The sequence below is a fragment of the Cyclopterus lumpus genome, chromosome 9 (assembly GCF_009769545.1).
Source record: "Cyclopterus lumpus isolate fCycLum1 chromosome 9, fCycLum1.pri, whole genome shotgun sequence".
Taxonomy (NCBI): Eukaryota; Metazoa; Chordata; class Actinopteri; order Perciformes; family Cyclopteridae; genus Cyclopterus; species Cyclopterus lumpus.
The window spans coordinates 21874217-21895306 of NC_046974.1; the positions used below are offsets into that span (position 1 = coordinate 21874217).

The 21090-nt window shown below is 44.7% G+C and overlaps 2 protein-coding genes and 1 non-coding gene across 8 annotated transcripts in view; 1 reads left to right on the top strand and 2 right to left on the bottom strand.

Moving 5' to 3' along the window:
• On the bottom strand, positions 1-72 carry trnac-gca. The gene has a single exon. It is a non-coding gene; the product is annotated as a tRNA-Cys (tRNA).
• A 7961-nt stretch (positions 73-8033) lies between these two features.
• Positions 8034-12785, top strand: ykt6 (YKT6 v-SNARE homolog (S. cerevisiae)). 6 transcript variants are annotated; one of them, XM_034542159.1, is made up of 8 exons: positions 8034-8115; positions 8588-8760; positions 8978-9060; positions 9466-9566; positions 9674-9778; positions 9979-10044; positions 10929-11030; positions 11120-12727. In XM_034542159.1, exons 2-8 carry the CDS (start codon positions 8657-8659, stop codon positions 11153-11155), a joined length of 597 nt encoding a protein of 198 aa, XP_034398050.1. In that variant the 5' UTR covers positions 8034-8115; positions 8588-8656; the 3' UTR covers positions 11156-12727. The 6 variants fall into 6 exon arrangements, with proteins under 6 accessions (XP_034398050.1, XP_034398051.1, XP_034398047.1 ...); XM_034542160.1 differs by having other exon boundaries at positions 8052-8078; XM_034542156.1 differs by having other exon boundaries at positions 8054-8248; positions 11120-12785.
• Positions 12786-15752: 2967 nt separating this feature from the next.
• LOC117735839 (rho guanine nucleotide exchange factor 28-like) overlaps positions 15753-21090 on the bottom strand; it is a 33099-nt gene continuing 27761 nt past the window's right edge. The window contains 8 exon segments of the mRNA XM_034540727.1: positions 15753-17383; positions 17487-17880; positions 17960-18211; positions 19097-19261; positions 19508-19612; positions 19698-19745; positions 19831-19964; positions 20114-20245. Coding sequence (XP_034396618.1) covers positions 17196-17383; positions 17487-17880; positions 17960-18211; positions 19097-19261; positions 19508-19612; positions 19698-19745; positions 19831-19964; positions 20114-20245 — 1418 coding nt within the window. The 3' untranslated portion in view covers positions 15753-17195.

Here is a 21090-nt window from a genome sequence, read left to right on the forward strand (position 1 = left end):
AGGGGGCATCCGGATTTGAACCGGGGACCTCTTGATCTGCAGTCAAATGCTCTACCACTGAGCTATACCCCCAATGTGGTCAGGGGATCCTTTTCCAACTCCGGTACTTTGGTGATGTGAGAGTGCACGCATGCGTTCTTTATAGACAGGATGGCATATCATTTCTAATTTCTACAATCAAATGTTTTGCAAATGATAAACCTTTGTTTTATTTTCCACGTTTGGCAGGTTGTGTGTGTGTGTGTGTGTGTGTGTGTCTTTAATTTCAACCCCAAGTTTCTTCTATAATACAAAGGGTGATCGCTTTCAAATCAATAACTCATTTCAAATCAATAACAGATCGTGTACTTAATTAAGTTAAACATATTGGATGATTTTACATCTTCGGGCCTCATACTCATTTGAGGGGGAATCTATTTTTGGTTCACTGCGAACAACTCGCAGACATCCAAAATGGTCGGGAACTACAGGTTTAATTGTTAACAGTGAATTGTATTTCATCAAATCATAATCTTTCATCTTTTAATGTAGAATCTTAATCTGAAAGGTATACTGCCAAATGTAGTGGACTAAAAAGTACAATATTGCCATCTGAATTGTAGTAATGGAAAATTGATTTTCTCAAGCAAAAGACAAGTCCATAAAAAAATGTTTTGATGTAGTAATTATTCATGCGTAATCATCCACCATTACTAATTTCAAGGTTTGATCCCTCCTCTCTACTCTCCACACCTTTATTGTTCAGCGTTTAACAGCAACCTACCGGGGTGAGTAACAGTGGTGTTGACTTTGTGGATTGGTGAAGGCCAAACTCTTTAGAAATGGCTTTGTAACCGTCTCCAGGCCGGTCACTTGACCCTCTGATGGAGGCACGGCACACTTTGAATGTTAAGACCCGGGTTTGCATCTTTTCAATCGGGCAGCGGCCGCTGAACTCCAACCTGATCGTATTCCCATTGAGTGAAACACGTCACTCCAATTACCCCTTTGAATTCACGATAACCCGAGAATGAATGAATGAATGTGTATATATATATATATATATATATATATATATATATATATATATACATATACATTTATATATATATATACACACACATTATATATATATATATATATATATATATATATGTGTATATATATATATATATACACACACACACATATATATATATATATATATATATATATATATATATATACATACACACACACACACATATATATATATATATACATATATATATATATATATATATAGGTCAACATGACATTCTATTCTAGATAGCTAATGTTAGCTAATGTCAGCTAGGTCAACAAAATACAACTTGAAATAGAACTGTATACTGTGTACTTGATCAACTGATTGAAAATATTATTTAGATCTTCTTTATTGAAAGTGTTTTAGTATGGCTTGTCGCGGTCATTTCAGATTTACAGCTGAAATGGTCATGGAGATGCTACATGAAGAACAAGGTGAGGAAGATGCAGCAATTCTTGATCCTGAGTCTGAGATATCTGATGCTGATGACCTAGACTATGTACCACAGGGTCAAGCTGGAGTTGTGGGCGTTTCTAGAAATCCATCTCTCCGAGATGAAGAAGACTCCTTGGATGAGATTGAAGACTCGCCTGATGAGTGCTCTGAAGAGGAAACTCAGACCCAGGCCAATAGACCTTTTCATGTTCAACAACCATTTCACCAAAAGATGGCTGGGATTTGTTTATCGGTGACAACATCATTGAAGAGGTTCTGAAATGCACCAAGTTAGAGGGACGAAGAGCAGCAGCAGCAAAAGAGAAAGAGTGGAGATGCGTTGACAAAGTAGAATTTATGGACATACGCTCGTCATGAAGCCATCCAAATCGAGGGAGAAGCATTGCTCCAAATTTGGATTCAGTGGCAACATGATCATGGTGAGCTATGTCCCGAAAAAGGGGAAGGTGTTTTCCTCCTGAACACCATGCATGACGACAGAGCAGTGGATGAAACAGTGTGAAGAAGAAACCAGAAGTGACCCAGTGCTATAACCGAACAAAATCAGGAGTGGACACAACGGATCAGATGGTTCGCACCTACACATGCAAGCGGAGAACACGGAGGTGGCCCATGGTGCTCTGGCACAATGTGCTGGATATTGCCACCCTCATGCCTCCAACTGCACTGCACAACACCCTGAGTACATGGGTGGTGTGACCAATGCACTGCAGCTATTCATCGAGGAGCTGGGCAAAGAGCTTGTCATGCCAGAGGCGCATGGAGGGCACCCTCCAAATGCATATTATAGAGGCAATGAGAAGATGTGGGTTAAAAATTAAATACTGCCACCACCCAGCCACATGAGGACATCAGACAGGAGGGCCAAGTGAAGAGGTGTGAGTGTGACAAAGTGACAAATAAACATTTAAAATATAAAATGTGTAATTATTTGGTTCAAATCACAGCTAAAATAATATTGTGTTTTATTAAATGTTTTATCACACACATGGGTCATATTTTACCATGTGTTCACAACGCAGCATTAAAGGATCTTGGACCTCCTGTTAACGGCGTAACCGTAACGCAAACATTTACACATACTTTTGTAATATGTCCCCCGCGCCCCACCTGTAATACCTCGGCGCCCCACTTGAGGGGCGCGCCCTACAGTTTGAGAACCACTGGCATAGCCACACCGAATAAAAACAAGCCCGCAGGAGAGCATGCAGTGTGGCTTCCTGCAGCAAGGCTCTATGAGCCTGCTGCTTCGCATAGCCACACCGAACTACAAATGCTTAAAAAGTCATAACATTCACCTCGTGGTTGGAACTGGAAAATCGTCTCAAACACAGGACGCCTTGAGGCAACTTTTCTGTGCGTCCACTTCACAAAGCCAAGCAAACTTCTGCACTTTTTCCCTTTTACCTGTTTCCGTTTAGAGAAGTCGAGAGCACGTCCTCTAATGTTGGCACAATGATAAACACATCAGATGCATTATGAAACCACAAAGAAGAGTGGAGCAGAGCAGATGCACAGAAACAGACACAGACACAGGGGGAACCGAGCAAAGCGGTCATGATCGAAACGAACCCGTAAGAGCGATACGTGGAAAGGTATAAGAAACAATGAAGATTTTCTCTTCTGCTTGGCTGTGTATGTCGCAATAACCTTCTCATGATCACAAGTCTAAATCGTGTCTAAATGTCGTGCATGAAATATGAGATGAAAATGACACTTTTCTCCAACACTGCCTTGAATCCTTCAGGGTGACAGACAGCTACAGTATGCCTTTTGATATTGTTGAACATACACCAAAACAACAAAAGTGTGCCTCTAACTTATATCACTCATAGTTTATTACATTTACCAGATGTATTGTTCATAAGCCGATACATCTCTAATATTAGGGAAATAAATTCAAATTCAAATAAATGATTACATTTCTCTAAGCTCAAGTCTAATTGGTCGATTCTTATACAAAGTGGATGCAGATAATTCTTCACTTGTGAAACATGTCTAGTACTACATACTTAGTACATACTAGTCCGTGACACTTCACCTCTCCTTAAAGAAACCTTGGTTTGGGATCCAGCGACTGCATGACGCATGTAGTATGTCTTTGCCAAACTTGCTGGGTGTGAATAATGTTATCCTCAGGACCTCGGCTGTGAAGGAGCGCAGGATTCTGTGCGCAAGAAACAGGAGTCACTCTGAACCCTCAGTGACGTGGAAGGCAAGGCGTCCCACGCCCTGCAGCAGCATCTGAACAGGACAGAGGAGGTTTGAAGGGAGGAAAGGGGAAGTCACAGAGAGGGGAACGTATGGCTGTCCCGTCCAAAGGACCAGGCGTTTGGGTGGTGTTGGTAATTGGTGTTCTAGCTGCCAGCTGGTAGGACAGGGTCAAGACATGCCTCTGGATCTCCTGCATCTGTGTGGGCGTCTCCAGGTGCTCAGGGAGGGAGGGGAAGCGCTGGCTGACACGCAGCAGTCCAGGAAGCGGTTTGGCCCCTGGAAATTGAGGAGCGGCAAGGTCCACAGAGGACAGGTGTGGCGGGTCGGCGTCATTGGACACCGTGTCGTCAGAGGCCACAGTGAGATGGATGCCACTGGACAGGGAGTCCTTGGATTTGCGGTTGAAGTCAGAGTCTGGACCAGGCCCGTAGAGATCACCCCCGCATGCCTCGCGTGGCAATTTTTTATTTTTATTTTTTTTAATCCAACACTAGCCAGCCGACTCGGCCGTAGTGCGGCTAAGTGTCGGCTGACTCGGCTGTGTTCCGGCTCGATGCGGCCAAATGTGAGCCACCTTTGGCACATTTCACTGTTGCCATGTCTGGCCCAGGTGTAGCTGTTACGGACATGGGCAGATTCTGTCTGAGACATGGCAACCGGTTTATCGGCAGCCATCATCGACTCTGGCCGATGATGGCTGCCGAATCTGGGCCGAATAATGTAATAAATAAATAATATTACATTACGTAATAACATTAAGATATCCCTCAAAGTTGTCTCTCTCATATAAAGCTACACAATAATAAAAAGTATTTTAAACTGGTTTTATAAGTTTTAAATAATAGTTGTAAAGGCAATCATAACAGGCAACCACTAGGGCCTCCTGCTACTCGGACTGGTGTTATTGTTGGGCCGTTAGAATACATTTGTTCTCTGTTTGAGCTGTTTTTTCTGATTGAATACATTTCCCTCAAAAGAAAAGCTTGGGTCCTGTTCGTTTATCTTTGGATAATGACCGCCGGACAATACATTATCCCTTACATATGGGGGGGGCCCTCTCAGGGTTATTCTGCAGGGGGGCCTCATGTGTGGGCTGCACGGTGGTGTAGTGGCTAGCACTGTCGCCTCACAGCAAGAGGGCCGCGGGTTCAATTCCCGGTCGGAGCGGTCCTTCTGTGTGGAGTTTGCATGTTCTCCCCGTGGCAGCGTGGGTTCTCTCCGGGCTCTCCGGCTTCCTCCCACAGTCCAAAGACATGCTGCAGGTTCATTGATCTCTAAATTGCCCATAGGTGTGAATGTGAGAGTGAATGGTTGTATGTCCCTACACGTGCCCTCGATGGACTGGCGGCCTGTCCAGGGTGTCCCCTGCCTTCGCCCTATGTCAGCTGGGATAGGCTCCAGCGCCCCCGCGACCCTAATGAGGATAAGCGGTATTGAAAATGGATGGATGGATGGATGGATGGCCTCATGTGTTTCCATTACGGCACTGGTCTTGACTCTGGAAAGATGGAAAGAGAGAGGAGGATATGGCGTTTTAACGGTTACACTTGTTGTTGTTTTGTTTCTTCACAGTTAATTTTGTTTGTATGCCCTCTGACATTTCGTAAAATAATGCAACGAACAGTGGTGCCAAGCGCGAGTATCAAGGGCGTAGGTTTGCATCTGGTCCATAGGGACTAGTCACGTTTTGGGAAAGACACAATTGTCCCCACCAATATGTGGTTAATTTGAAAAAATAATTGTGCACAATATATTTGCAAACTCATTCGTATTATTATCTATATCATGTGCAAAATACATTTCCACGTTTTCTAAAGCGCCCTCGAGCCTGCGAGACAAGATGCTGTCATGTAATTGACTGGAGTCAGAAACACCGTGAATCGTAACTTGCAGAAAGAGAGCTGGCCAGAGTCACGGTAAGCTACTAAATACGCCAGGAAATAATAAACCCTCATATTAGTATTTTCGTTTGGTCTCAGCATTGATATGTTGACACTGTTGTGCTTTGTAGTTAGGAAAATCCCACCAAAAAAGAAAAGAGATATCCGAAGTTTGTTCACCACCCAGAGGGTAAGTAGCTATCAAGAAGCCCCGGGTCGTTGTTAGGGTTAGCTAGTAACGTTAACAGGCTAACTACCCACACAGTGCAAACCTGCATCCTTTTGAGATGCATTCAGGAAACTCAGAAACTCAGTGCAGGTGTAGTGCAGCTTGAGGAAGCAGCAACTGGACCATCAGGGCTTCAGGTGAGGTCTTACATTGAAAAGGGTACTTTGTTTTGAGTGTGTCAAAGCATACACCATAAAAAAAAGTCCCAGATTTCTGCTTAAATGGTTTTAGTAATTGGAAAAATGCCATTAGAAGTTTGAATCGCCATCAAGAGAGTAAAGCACACCATCATGCTGTAGCAACAAATGCATTGGAGAAAACACCAGTTCACACCCAAATACTACGTGCAATGGCTAAAGCACAGCAGGAGGCAAGGCCCTGTCTAATTAAAATGATAGATTTATTTTAAATGTTCTAATTTCTAGTGTCCCTACCATTGCTGAGACCAAACCTACGCCCTGGCTTGACTGCGGCGTGCACGACCTGCGGGACACAGCGACCTGGTGACCCGTGTGTTGCTCAGACCCTCCAACCACCTGTAGGTACGCTCATCTCACCATTGTTTGGGTTTCTTATCACTCGTGTTGAGAGCTATTCGAGTAAAACCACCAAAGTAAATAATATTAAGGTCTGAGTACCTTAATTAATGCAAAATCAATGTATCTTCATATGTTCCCCGTTTTAGGGCCAGGGTCAGTCTTCTGGATCTTACACAACTTACCAATTAGTTCCTCACCAGTTTCATGATGCTCTTTCACACAAGCACTTTGTTTTGGTTCCACAGATAACTTGTATACATTTTTTTAATATCCATAGGTCTATAAATCAATTTCCTCGAGCTGACTTCTTTAGGAAGTTAACAGAACCTAAATAACAATTAATTATATAATGCGGAGAAGCAGCACACTGACACAAAGAGGGAACCAGCAAGTGTCCATGCTTGTGAATAGATGATAAAAAACAGTATTTCTGTTGATTGTCTTATTGATCAATCTTTTCAGCACTGATCAATTGCATAAGTTACATCCGTGGAGAAAGACTCCACTCGACATCAAATGTCCTGTAGATTGGAGGCTGTCTGCCTCTGATAAGGTTTTCCAATGTTATTTTTGGGGATCAGCAATTTATAATATGTATGCCAATATCTTGAAGTCACGGTATATCCTAGATGGATAGGTTGTGCTGTGACATGGAGTATGTCGTTTTTGTTATGGTTTGTCTCTGACCCCAAGCGCACGACAACAGGCAAAGCTCAGTTTAGCCGAACACACGGCGTAGTTTATTTGAGCACAAGTCACTTGGAAAAAACACAAAGTGTCCCCTTAGTCCATGGGTGATTGAACATCAAACCCAACAAAACCAAAAAACTTGCTTGTAATCCAGGGGAAGGGAAAAAAACTCTCACCAGGTAATCCACTTGAATGTTGAACAGAAAATAATCCACTCGAAATGACCATAGAGATAATCCACACGGAAGAGTACGACGACAAAGACACAAGGGGAAGCGTGATTACCTCCACGGAGATCCTGGTAGGAACTCGCAACGAGCTACTGAGAGTCCTGATCTTTTAACCTGTAGTTGTGCTTGCATTCAGTATATGATAACACAAGAGACAGAATTTCAGGGTCATAGTGATATTTTATGCTCATTTGGACACTCACTGAGATAAAGATGAACTAGTTTAGTGTCAAATATACCATTCAATGGAGAAAAAATAAATAATAGTCTATATTAATGCAAAGAATAGAGAGATGTCGATAGTTATTTCTTGTATTTCGAATTCGCTCGTTAACACTCAGTGGAGACAGTTTCTAACTTCCCTTTCATTTGCCTCAAGTAAACCTGAATGTAAGCAGGTAACACTTGTTAACACTACAGACAGCCACATTCATTAACTACCTGGACTTACAGGTAAACCTGAATGTAAGCAGGTAACACTCGTTAACAACTACCGACAGCCACATTCTGTAACTACCTGGACTTACAGGTAAACCTGAATGTAAGCAGGTAACACTTGTTACCACATATTTTCATGATGAGGTCTCGCTGCAGCAGTTTAACCTTTTCTTTTTATAAAATAATTCTTGAATATGTAATGTTATTTAAAAGTACAAGATCATCCACTGACTTGTCAATCATCAAATACTTTAATACCAACTTTAACTGGTAACCCATCGGAACCGTGAACGCGTCGCCGTGTTTGTTTCCAACCGGACCAAATAGCCCGCTGGACCGCATGAGGATCGTGACGTGGTGATTGGTCGTCGAACTGCATATTGAAAACTACTTGGTTAGCCGTACCTACTTTGAGATTAGGTCGAGGGCGTTCTTTTATACACGTCTACGAACCTTAGTTTATGCGGAAGAGAAGGTTTATTCGGTGGTTTTGGCGGGAATCAACCAGTTTGCTGTTGAATTGTCTGGTAAATGATCAGAGGCCTCGCGGAGACCTGGAGCTAGCCTCTCCTACACAGGCTGTGCTAACTGGACTCGAAGTCAGAAACTAAGCTAACGCTAGCTATGCAAGTTTAAAAACTGCGTTTACGCACTCACTACCTCGTGGCAAGTGTGTACTACTAACTGTCACAGTGCCTGTTTGTTGATAACTGTTCACTAGAGATAGTTGGTTAGCTTGGTAGCTCATAAATCTGCTACTTTCACTTCTAAGCTAACGTTAGAACTTGTCAGATATAACTTCGTGTTTCTAGCTAGCCGGCTGAGCTGCATAATAAGGGATGTAATGCTCTCATGTCATCTTCCAGATTAGAATTAGAAGGGCCGCGTGACCGTGACTGCTGCGACTGACTGAGCGGAACTCGTACGGCGGCGACATGAAGCTCTACAGCCTCAGCATCCATCATAAAGGAGCGACCAAAGCCAACCTCCTCAAGTCGGCCTTTGACCTCTCCTCCTTCAGCTTCTTCCAGCGCTCCAGGTGGGTCCGACCGAATGCAACCAGCATCTGACCGATGACAACATGTTGAATGTGTCTTTTAACTTGTGGTTCTCATGTTCTTATGCAGTCAGTAGTTGTTGTTTTTTTGCAGCAAATTCTGTTATTTGATTACAAAGCCACACTGTAGGGTTTAGTCTCGATAATGTTGCATGGCCATTCTGGGAGACTTAACCTTTGTATCGTTGTTGTTTTTTAGTGTTCAGGAGTTTATGACCTTCACCAGTGCCTTGATTGTGGAACGGACGTCACAAGGAAGTCGTGCCTCCATCAAAGAACAAGGTAAAGAAATACAGCAACAACAAAAATGAACAGGTTCAGCCCAATCTGAGAGTTTCAAACAGTGTTGGAAGTTTTTTGAACTGCCTCAGCACTCGCTCTGTTGCACAATACAAGGGGGCATCCTAGTGGCAAAGTGGTTACGATGCACGGAGTGTAACAGGCTGCATCCCTGCTTCGTTCCAGAGACCCCGTTGTTGCATATCTCCCATCATCCCCCACGTTTCCCCGTGCTTCGTAAATGTCAGGTATTCAGACAAGGAAGACACAGATGCGTTGTGGCTGTGCTGTTTTACGAACACCTGTTTCAAAATCCATCACTTTTACTTCTGCATTTCTTGCTCTGGGTTAACCCGTACCACACTTTTGTTTGGTTCACTCTGTACCTGGTTTCTCTTTCCACCTCAGAGTACCTGTGCCATGTGTATGTGAGAAATGACAACCTCAGCGCCGTGGTCATCGCAGATACCGAATACCCACAGAGAGTCTGTTTCACATTGCTCGACAAGGTGTGCACAAGAACGTGGAAATAAGGACGCATCGTCATCGCCCATTTTGTGGTCAACTTCGATATTCAGATTGTCATATGTCATATATATATATATTTTTTTTGTAGGTATTAGAGGAGTTCTCCAGGCAAGTAGACAGTATAGACTGGCCCTCTGGTAATCCTGACACCATAAACTACAAAGCCTTGGATATTCACCTTTCTAAATACCAGGTCAGTTTGTAACACGTTTATTAGAAAGCATGTCAAAGAATACCCTGTGATGTCACTATACTCTTGAATGTGTGCTAAGAAAACGTTTTGATTCCCTTGGGAGCCTTGAATGAGTTTGTGGTCAACATGACATCTTGTTTTATGACAAATTATCGTCATGCAGTTTACCGAACAGCTTTTTTCTTTTTTTCACTCCCCAGAATCCCAAAGAAGCCGACGCAATGACCAAAGTGCAGGCAGAGCTGGATGAGACAAAGATAATTTTGGTAAGACCCAACAGCTTTATACTCAAGATGGTGACATCTGCCGTATCGACCAAAAATGGTGGCTCCAAGTTTGTAAAAAATTCAGAGAATCTCGAGCTACCTGGTGCTTGGAAGAAGAAGCTCCGAAGCCAGAGATATATAATAATCATTATTTAATCATAACAAACAAGAGTCATCTGTATACATACACACACACAGTCCAGGCCCGGACGCGCTCACATGGCTTCGCTTCCACAGTCTCCTGGCGTAGCCAGCAGTTTCTGTCTGGCGTCACCGCGTAAGAGACCCAATTCGCGTCTTACAATTAGTTTTATTCGCAGTGTATTCGCTGAGCTAAGCTCCCATTGGTTAGTGGAGGTATTCATGCAAATACCTTTCAGAGACACAGCATGCTACGCTGACCAGCGAACATAAGGCATAAGGTTCACACCTGAGGGTTAGTTCCATTGGCCACTTCAAAGAATGCCTCAAATTGATAAACTAGCGGGGGTCAAAGCACACACTTCCGGTCAAGGACAGGAAGTTCCCCTTCAGAATAAAACCCTATTATCCTGCCTTCAGAATAAAAGCAACATCTCAGGTTTCAATCGACATCCCTTTTAACTATTGTCTAAACAATAAAACATTCATCCATTCTCATGCATCATACAATTAATCATTACATTTGTCATCAACAAACAGAATAATAAAACAGTGATCCTCTCTTATGCTTCATAATACATTCCTCAGAATATTCTCCAATTAATTATGTATGTATTAATTTAAAACATAACCTTATCTACATGTGCATGTGTATATAAAATCCACTACAACTCAACACGTGCCAGAGATGTTACCCAGCATCTCCGGAGCCCTCGCACCTAACAACCATTTATGTTTCGCAGCACAACACCATGGAGAGTCTGTTGGAGAGAGGGGAGAAGCTGGATGACCTTGTGGCAAAGTCGGAGCACCTGGGAAACCAGTCAAAGGCCTTCTACAAGACCGTAAGTGCTGACCACTCGCCGCATTGAAAGTTTTAATGGCACATCAACTGCTCGGGTGCCTTACGGTTTGTGTTTCCTCCCCTCCGCAGGCACGGAAACAGAACTCGTGCTGTGAAGTCATGTGATGTCGCTGCCTCGTCCTTTGCGGACACGCCTCTCTCTCCCCCGCTGCCTTTTTTTTGCTCTTCCTACATCTCCCATCACGCACCAGCCATCAGCTCGCGACACAAAGAATGTGACGGCGCCCAGTCTGAGGGCGCTACGGTGGTCGAGTCTCCCATGGCTGGATTGCGACTGATGGGGTAGGGGGGGAGGGGCTGAAGGAGTGACAGGAGTTTGGGCGTGAGGGAAGACGTACCCTTTTGAATAGTTTTTAACCTCTCAAACATCCATGTGCTGCTCCAACACCAGCTGCTGACATCATAGCGTGGCGTGTTTCAGGTGGCGTCGGAATTAATGTTGTTCTGATGGAACCTCATCTCTTAAAAGTTCTCGAACGGGCAACTCTTGACAATCTCGCAGCCTCATTTGGGGATTTAATTCTATGCGTCGCCCGCTTCGGTTCAGTTTCTGTCAAAGCACAAACTGATTAGTTTTTTTTTTTCTTTCTTCAATGGCCACGCGGTGGCTCCATTTATTTACCATCATTACTCCAGTAGACCTCGACAATAACTCTTAACTTCAGCCCAAGACAGCACAGCGTTGTTTTTTTTTACTAAGATGATTTAGAAATTCTAGTTTGGATTAAGTTACATGACGTCTTTGATTTCTTTTTCTTTTTTTCTCACTTGTGTCAGTGTTAAATGAAACTTTAAAACATTCCCACTCTGGGTTGAGTGTTCTTTAGTGTGATGTGAAATGTAGAGATGTTTCTTCATACGCAGCCTTATCGTAGAGTGGCTAACGTGTAAACCCCCTCACCCCCGGCCTCTTTAGAGACCATGCCGTCTCATGAGGAGGACAGGGCTCGTATGCTATTCTCTTTTACTCTATCCGTTGTAGCCACACTAGTTTTCTGTTTTTCTAATCACTCTGGTGGTCCACTTACGACACTTAAGCAGGCCAGGGGCTCGTCTGCACCTCTAAAATCTGGAATCACCGATGTTGATTCTGGGGAAGCTTCTCCTGAGACATATTTGAAAGAGGACAGACGTCAAATTGAGTGAACTTCACATCCCCCTCTCTTACAGTAAGACACTCCGTGGCAGACTTTAATTTTCTGTTTGCTTTTGTATGTAATGTCTTTCTTCAGGAAAGGCGGATCAGTTTAAGATAAAGATGCCTTCGGTTGTGTGTTTTAGATGTTTCTCTGCCGTACATGCGTATGATTTGCCGATATACAGCATCGATGTTGAGAGCCTGTGCGTGAGGACTGTTGTGTGTGTGTGTGTGTGTGATCTGGATCGTTCTGCTTTTACAGTGTAAACCTTTTGTGCAATATGTCTGCAGAATCTCTCTTTAATAAAAAAGCTGATAATAACTGCAGAGACCTCTTGAAGGACAGTCAAATTGACCTTTTGTATATGCTATTATGACTAATTCCAATGTGAAGCGTGTCCAAGTTTTTTTTTTCCCTATAATCTGTTTCGATTTCTCCTGTCAAAATGTCCAATTAATGTGCTAAATTTAAAAAGGAAAGAAATCAGTGTATTAACGGTCTGCATTAAACGTTTTGATCTGGATTTGGTGTGAGGATTTAAAAAAAAAAAAAAAAAAGACTTCACATAATAAACAGTTCTTTTCTGTCTGTATTAACAATTTGTTGTTGTAGTTGCTTTTTTTGTTTGTTTAACACTTTACAGAACGTGTAATCTTGCCTAGATAAGTCAACAATGACTTCCGGTGTGTTGGTGGTAATTTCAGGCATCCGACTGGGAGGCTTTGAGGCGTCGCAGTAAACTCCAGTCAAACAATGTTATCGGTATTGAACCAGAGCCGCGTGGCCTTTTTAAACGGGGTTCAGACACCTGTGCGCCCTTCACGTGATGAAGGAAATGTCAAAGTCTCGTTGACGCAGCAGCCGCTAAGCGGCCATTCGTTTCACCCGACATATCTGGACGTTGTATCCCAGCTCATCAAAAAAAAGACACATGACCTTTTTAAAGTGAACACACTCATTTGTGTTTCCCCTTTTTTCTTTTTCTCCCCAGAAAGCACAGCAGGGTGAGCGTGAAACGGAGGCCGTCCGAGTAAAGACCGGCTCCCAGGTCATCTTAGGATCTCAATAGTCAAACAAAACTCAGTGACAAAATACCACATAGGAAGATCCTCGTAATGGATCCAAATGTCAGATGCGCAGTGCGTGCCCTTTCCCCTCAGCCTCACAGAAGGCTGGTCCCTCATCAGCTCCATGTTGACGTGAAACGCCTGTTCCTGATGTTCCTTCTTCTGTGAACTCTGCGTCACTGAGGGCGACTCAGCCAATCGCCTCGACACGAGCATCTGCTGTGGAAATCTAGAAATGTCTTTATATATTTGTCCTCTGCTGTCTGCGTTGAAATCCACTCAGGATGTCATCACTGCTGAAAGACTTGATAAAACCAACTCTTTTTTTTCTTCTCCTTTATTGCAATGGAAAGAGGAATGCTCATTTCTGTGACTGGGTCACGATTTGGTGAGACTTCAAAGTCCGACTCAATATGGTTTCTCTCGATACGTGGCGTATTTCTACTTAACCTTTTTTCATATGAAACGAGGAAAAATGTGTGTGTGTGTGGACTTCTGCAGTACCAGTGTAAAAGGAAACCCACTGGAGTTTGTTACACGCTACTTTTTTTCCCCCTCCAGAACCAGTTCTGCTTGTAGAAACCAGAGTGGAGCTCACTGAACCAAGTCAAGAGCAGGGGACATTCTACATTCTACATAAAAAAACATCAAGGAAGATGGTTTGGATGGCACCGAGCCAAGGACCCTGGTGAAGTAACAGAGTTTATTCTTCAGCGTTCTCCATATCCATCAGGTCCCGATGGTTTGGAGAAGATAGATCAGTCACAGATGATGTTTTAAATAATAACTGCTGCGCGACACAGAAGTTGTTCTTGCAGTTCAGTAAAACATTGCTTGTGTATGTACCGTCAACTAGTCCACACGTACAAACTGTCAATATTCATGAAACGGTTCATAACAGCGGTCAGCTCGAGCTTTAATTCGGACCTCGGTTTCAACAGATCACACAAAAGAAGCCTCAACACACAAGTTACCGGCTGAAGGCCATAAACCGGTCCTGCATGTTTATTGATGGAGCGGCACATTGTGGGAACAATCTCAGTTCCACGTTGGCTTTCAAAGACATGTTCAAATGGCCGAACGTTAAATATAGAATATATGATATTACCATATAAGTATTGGTGAAAGTTAAAAGTACAGATGTTCCTGCGTTCAGCTCCCTTATCAGTGCAGAAAGAAAGCCTCACAGCCCTTTGAAGCGAGTTCCTCTTCTGGTATCGTACACACACTTTCACTTTGAACCACTCTCCTCATCACATGTGACGCGTGGCATAAATGCGAAGCGTCTATTTACAGTCTAAACTCCAGAAAAGCTGTCAGCAGTTTTGGGCGTGGTCTTTCTCGCTGGAGATGTACGCATATACGACACCGCACGACTCCTGCAGACTCTCGGAGGGTTCCAGTGGACATGAGACCCCCCCGCCCCCGCGGTGTGCAAATAAGTCTTGTTAGTGACGCATGTGATTGGCTGGAGGGCCGGTCCATACTGCCAACAGTAGTCTGCTTGGAGCGGCGGGGCCGAGGGCCCTCTGGTGTTCAGGACCTCTATGAACACCAGCCTTCTGGGACTGCAGCCGCTCAGCACTCTGTGCAGAAGGGGATCACACCATTAATACACAGGGGCAATAATTCCACCAACGTCAGGTAACAGAGGCAGGTCTGTGGGACTATGGTACATGGAATCCGTCGGCGGTGATATACCAGAAACATGAGCATGAAACACACACTTGGCAGATAGCGAATTTTGCCCATGCGGCTCTTCCAATCTCTTTTGTGTCGAGGAATATGGTTATTTTATTGGTGCGTTGCCTTCTGATCATACACTGAGCACCTATCTCATCTTCTCTCTCTCCTTATGGATGAATTTACATCTCTCCATTGCACCTTATTAACTCTGCTTCCTCCCCGGAGTCTTTGTGACTTCACGTCTCATAGGGTCCATTGGACCTGGAGGTGTCTGATGCCTGGTGAGCCGGCCTCCCGCGTTGGCCCTGCTGATGCCCCGCCCCCTCCTCTCTACCTCCTTCTGTTTCATGGATTGGAGTTCCATTCATACATTGTCATATTCATGTAATGTGTTTATGTAACTCTGTAATGCTGTTCATTCTGTACACATGACATCTATTGCATCTGTCCATCCGGGGAGAGGGATCCTCCTCTGTTGCTCTCCTGAAGGTTTCTTCCCTTTTTTCCCTGTGAAAGGTTATTTTTGGGGAGTTTTTCCTGATCCGATGTGAGGTCCTGGGACAGGGATGTCGTATGTGTACAAATTGTAAAGCCCTCTGAGGCAAATTTGTAATTTGTGATATTGGGCTATACAAAATAAACTGAATTGAATTGATGGTCTATTTGAACTCTTCTGCAAAACACCAACACTGTTACGGTACGACATCTTCTCCTGCGGCATCTCTGTGTGATGATTTACGTGAGTAAAATAAGTAGACTGTGCATTGCATCAGACATGCAACAGTTGAGAAACACTGATGAAAGGATAAGATACAATAATGCCATAAATAATTACAACGGCGCAGAGCCTTTAAAAGGGCACAAAGCCCAGACGACAGATCCTTCAGCAGGCTGCTCACGTTGTAAATGACGGCGTGGCTTTCAGCGCGGCCGATCTGGATCTCGTAAACGTCGCCCACTAAGCCGCTGTGGTTCGCCCGCCAGCCCACCGAGAGGCTGAGCCCGTCGCTGTTGGCCTTCAGATGACTGATGCTGGGCGGCTGCAAAACTTCTCACACACAAACACACACGTAAAGTAACAGGACGCGATTTAGAGGTGTTAATGTGGAGATGTTGAACAAAACAAACTCACCCGTCTCCTAGCTGTGTCCCCTGTGATCCAGAGTAAAGATTAGATGAAACCATAGTCGGTGAATGAAGGGTATTCTGAAACTTGGTATCCTCTTAATGCAGGAAAGCAAAAACCAGAGTGACACTCGCTGCTCACACACACACACACACACACACACACACACACACACGGGAAGTCCTACAAACGGAACGTCAGACGGCTGTTGCTTTGAACGCACCGCTGGATACACTGAAAAGCACAGACGTTTGCCACAGTAGTTTTTGTTTGTTTTTATAGACAGCACAATATTAATATGGGACAATTATGATTACAGGGATTACAACAAAAACATCATCAGTGTCGACAGTGCGTGAAGCAATTTACACACAATAAATTATCAGAAAAGGAGACGAACAGAAAACACACAGCCACTCTTTTACACAAAACACTTACGGTATCGGATTTTTGGCACTTAAGTGAATGAAATAATAATAATAATAGGAATATAACTTCCTCTTCCAACACAGTGTGCATAGGTAGTAGCCTTTCCATAAAACTATACATATATTTAATATTCATACAATAATGTCAGAATACTTTTACTGTCTTTCAGATGCTCACAATCCCTTATAAATACTATTTAAGATCACATGGGGAGATAACGGCCCTCTATACATAGCTACGGGACGGGCTCTATTGACTTCTCAAATATCTCCATTTTCTTTTTTTAAGTGCTCATGGGAAAACTACTTCTGTCCTGATAATCCTGGTGCTTTAGGTCCCAGTGTTCTGGGTACGAATGCACTTCTGCCATCAAACGAGTGCAAAGGAGACTAAAAAGAACCAGCGTAGGAGTAAAAAAAACAACAACAACAACGTGCGTATCAAAGCTGATTTACAAAGAATCGGTTCGCAAGAAGGCACAGCGGTTTCAGGAGGCGGAAGAGAACGATTAATGTACACTGATAAAGGCACACATATATCCGCGTATACTTCCCCCCTATTCCCTTATTTGAGTAGAAAACATGTACACAAACAAGCAAGTATCCTTTTTGGGGGCCCACCACCCCAAAAAAGCTAGAGCTAGATCAGCTAGAGCTGATCCCCCATCAGCTCTAGCGCTCCATCCTTCCCGGAGGCTCTCAGAGATAAACAATGTTCTCCTCGCCTCCCTCCTCCCCGTTCTGTCCTTCGAGAGAGAGGTAGGCCTGTGGGGGAAGGAGTGGGGTGAGAGAGGGAGACGTGGAGTAGCCGTCCTCGTAGAGTCTGTGACCGGTGACCTCTGACCGCCAGGGACCCGGGGAACGCCTCTCCAATGGCGGGCTGAAGCCTGCGAAGAAGGAGGGAGCTGAAGCTGAAACCAACCGTCACTCACTGTGCGGCACACTGTAAGGGTGACGGGGTGACGGGGGGAGGAATGTGAGCACACTTACTACTGTTGGTCACGTGTGGCTGTGCGGTGACCCTGCCGCCGAAGGGCTGCACGGGCTCACTCGGAGGCCGGGGGCCGCCGTGGTGGTTCCCGTGGTTTGGGTACGCCCGACCACCCGGAGGCTGTTTGCCGTGTGCCTGGCTCAGCAGCGTGTTGAGGCTGTTGTAGAGGCTGGCGCTGAGGCCGAGGTTAGCGGCGTAGCTGGAGCCGTGCGGCGGGCTGTCGTGGTTCTTTGTCGGCGCGGCGGAGAGCAGACGCCGGTGCTGGTTGTTGTTGTTGTTGTTGGCAGGGGGCCGCCGGTAGTGGTTCTGCTGGAGGGAGGCCAACACGGCGGCCTCGTTCTCGTACAGCGAACAGTTACCATCCAGGCTGCCTGAGCGGCTGTGGCTGGACCCCTGGGGCGTTGAAACAGTTAGCGTTCGTTCATCCCCGTACCTTCCCCACTTCCCGCTCTCTCTTCCCCGTTTCCTTTACCTTGTATCCATCCAGCCGTATCGTCACGGGCAGGCTGCTCTGGCGGTGGTGTCTCCAGCGCTGCAGCAGCCGCTGCTGGGCTTCGATCTTCTCCTTCTCCCTCTCCACACTCCTCTGGCCCTCCCTCAGCCGGTCCAGGTTGTGCTGGTACTCCAGCAGCTGAGCCTCCAGCTCCTCGCGCTCGCAGCGCAGCCGCTCAGCCTCCAGGAGGCACTGCTGCTCCCGCCGCTCCAGCACGCTCTCCTGCTCGCACTGGGAGCACACACAGAGCCATTACTGCTACTTTACCTTCATATTGGGGTTAGATATGCAGAGTTAATGGATCAACCCACATTGTAACACTTTTAGTGATCTACTCCTTATTTATGGGTTCATTTTATTGTGTATTTTGTTATTCTTATGTGCGTTTGATTAACGTTTTCTTTCCTGCATGTGCTTGGTATTTGTGTTTTCTGTACTGTTGTTATTGAAAGCTAGCCAGAGAGGCACATTTTCATCTGCTGACACTTTTACTTTGTTAAAAAAGGTGCTACAGTTAAAGATGGACGTCAACTTTTTACATTTTTGTATCATTACTATATATATATATATATATATATATATATATATATATATATATATATATATATATTTACATTATCATCATAATTATTATTTTCGCTTTTTAAAATTCTGCCTCTATCGATATATCAAGTTGTTGCAGATGTTTAGAAAAATAGCCAGTAAGCCGAAAGTACAACTCCCGGCTGTGGTTAAATTAATTTCACAACATAAATAACATCTGAGCAGCACTGCACATCACACACTGATATCTAAAACACATCTGACCAGGGAGAGATTAATTCATAGGTAATAGTTGTTTTTTTTTAAATCATGTGACAACCTTCACTTTCTTTCACGTTGACGAAGCTGCATCAGAATCCATCGTACCGTTTCTATCATTTCTTCACTTCATCAACTTTTTACCTGCGTCGACTTGGATGCGATATGATCAGAAACGAGATATGGGCGTGTCCAACGCTAACCATGACGTTTGGTTTTTCGTGTGTGACGCTAAAACTACAGAAAGAGGCGGCGAGGGCAAAACAAGTGAGAGAATTGAGAAGTACATGCGACACACATCAGCCCGAGGCTTACCTGTTGTTTCTCTCTGGCCAGACACTCTTTGTCCCAGCGCTGCTGCACCTGCTTCAGCTTCACGTGGAGTTTCTGCACCTCGTCCACCTCCTCTTTCTTCCTCTCCCAACCCCTCTTCTCTACTTCCTCTTTCTTCCTGTCGACGCTCCTCTGCTTCTCCTGCTCCTGGACGACAAACGCAAACAACCTGGTTCAATATTTCCGGTCGCCAGTTCCTGAAAAGGAGGCAACTCCCCTGTTTAAGGTTATTTTTGGGGAGTTTTTCCTGATCCAAAAATAGGGATGTCGTATGTGTACAGATTGTAAAGCCCTCTGAGGACAATTTGTAATTTGTGCTACTGGGCTATACAAAATAAACTGAATTGAATTGAACTGAATTCTCATGGAACATTGATGTGATGTGACTCGTACCAGACTGGTTTGGAGGGACGCGAGGGTTCGGAGCTGAGGTCTTTCTCCCTCCAGGAGGAGGAGTTTCTGGACTTCATAGCAGCTGTCCTGGAGAGTCACGGCAGCCTGCCAACACAAGGAGGACACACCTGATCACCAGTCACTAACCCCCGTCACTCGTGTATTCAGCACCTGCGTCGTCTTTTCTCACCTGCAGACTGTAGAGGAGCTGAGTCAGACTCTGAACGCTCTCTGCCACCTACAGAAAACGGTGTTATTACAGGGTGAAACCACAATGCAGGTCTATTTGATCATTGCTCGCGGGGAGGTGTAGTGGTTGGAACCTTCAACAGCGTCCCTTTGGCGTCCCCTCTTCTCGGCTCGACCGCCGGGCTCCACGGCGAGCAGTCCAGCCCCGTCAGCTCGCTGTCCGATGCGGGAGAGGCGGAGCTCATGCTGAGTGTGCTCAGATAATCCGCTGTGGCAACGAGAAGTAAACGTCATCGCCTGCAAATTATTTTTGCTTTATTCTTGGCAATGTGGTCGGTGAAGAACGAGTGGTGTTGGGCGGGGCAGAAACAACAACAGGACAGTTGACGTTACGAAAAGAGAGTCAGAAGGACTCACGCTCAGAGGGGGACTCCTGAATGCTGCTGCCGTGGCTGTTGTAGCTGCAGCACTCTGGCCCTCGGACCGGTGAGCTCGGACTTTTCCCGGGAAGGCCGTCACGGCTCTGCAGGATGGTGATCAGGTTCTTCGCTGGAGAGGGAGCAAAACTCGTGAGAGTGTTCTGCGCGTCTGGTGTTCAAATGCCGACCAACAATGGCGAGACATACAGTATAGCGTATGCTTTGAATAATTATCCAGTCGCACTTTTATGTAGTCACCTTACAATATGGTAGGTTTCAAATTTGTAGTTATCCTATTTATCCAATTTAGAGTAAAGTAGACCATAAAGCAGGGTATGCTTTAGGGCAGGGCCTAACTTGTGATTGACAGGTTGCTACCACGGCCGTTCAGTGTGTTTTGAGTTCATGAAAGTTAATTGTGACATTTTGAATAAGGCAGGCCTGGAGTAGGCCTTTGTTCAGATAATTGCCTCTTCTATGTCTCTGGCACCTCATCCAATAATTAGCAGGCCTGTATTTAATAATGGTGCAACGTTTCAACAAGCCATTTGCTTTGGTTCATACGCCACTGAACCTTTTATTTTTTTTCACAGTTCGTTTTTTCGCACCCCGAATAAATAGATAAGCATGACAATGGTGCGAGTTGTCCGGCCCCAGGAGACCTTTTCATAGCGGACAGTTTTACATGAACAGGGAACTGAAAAAACGGCAAAAAATGAAATGAGCTGCAGGCACCATTCATAATTCCAGTTGTAGCTGTGCTGTATCTGTCATGACGTGTCAACATGACCGCTGTGAAAAATGACTAAAAAGGTGCAACGATAACTAACAGGAGAGTGAGGGAAGGCACAGGGGAGCACGGCCACACAAAGAGGACTAATCTGTTGTTGGTATACTGCGGCTATGAGTTTCCCCACTGGGGATTAATAAAGTTTTCTAATCTAATCTAATTATGTATCAGGGGCTTTAAGAAAT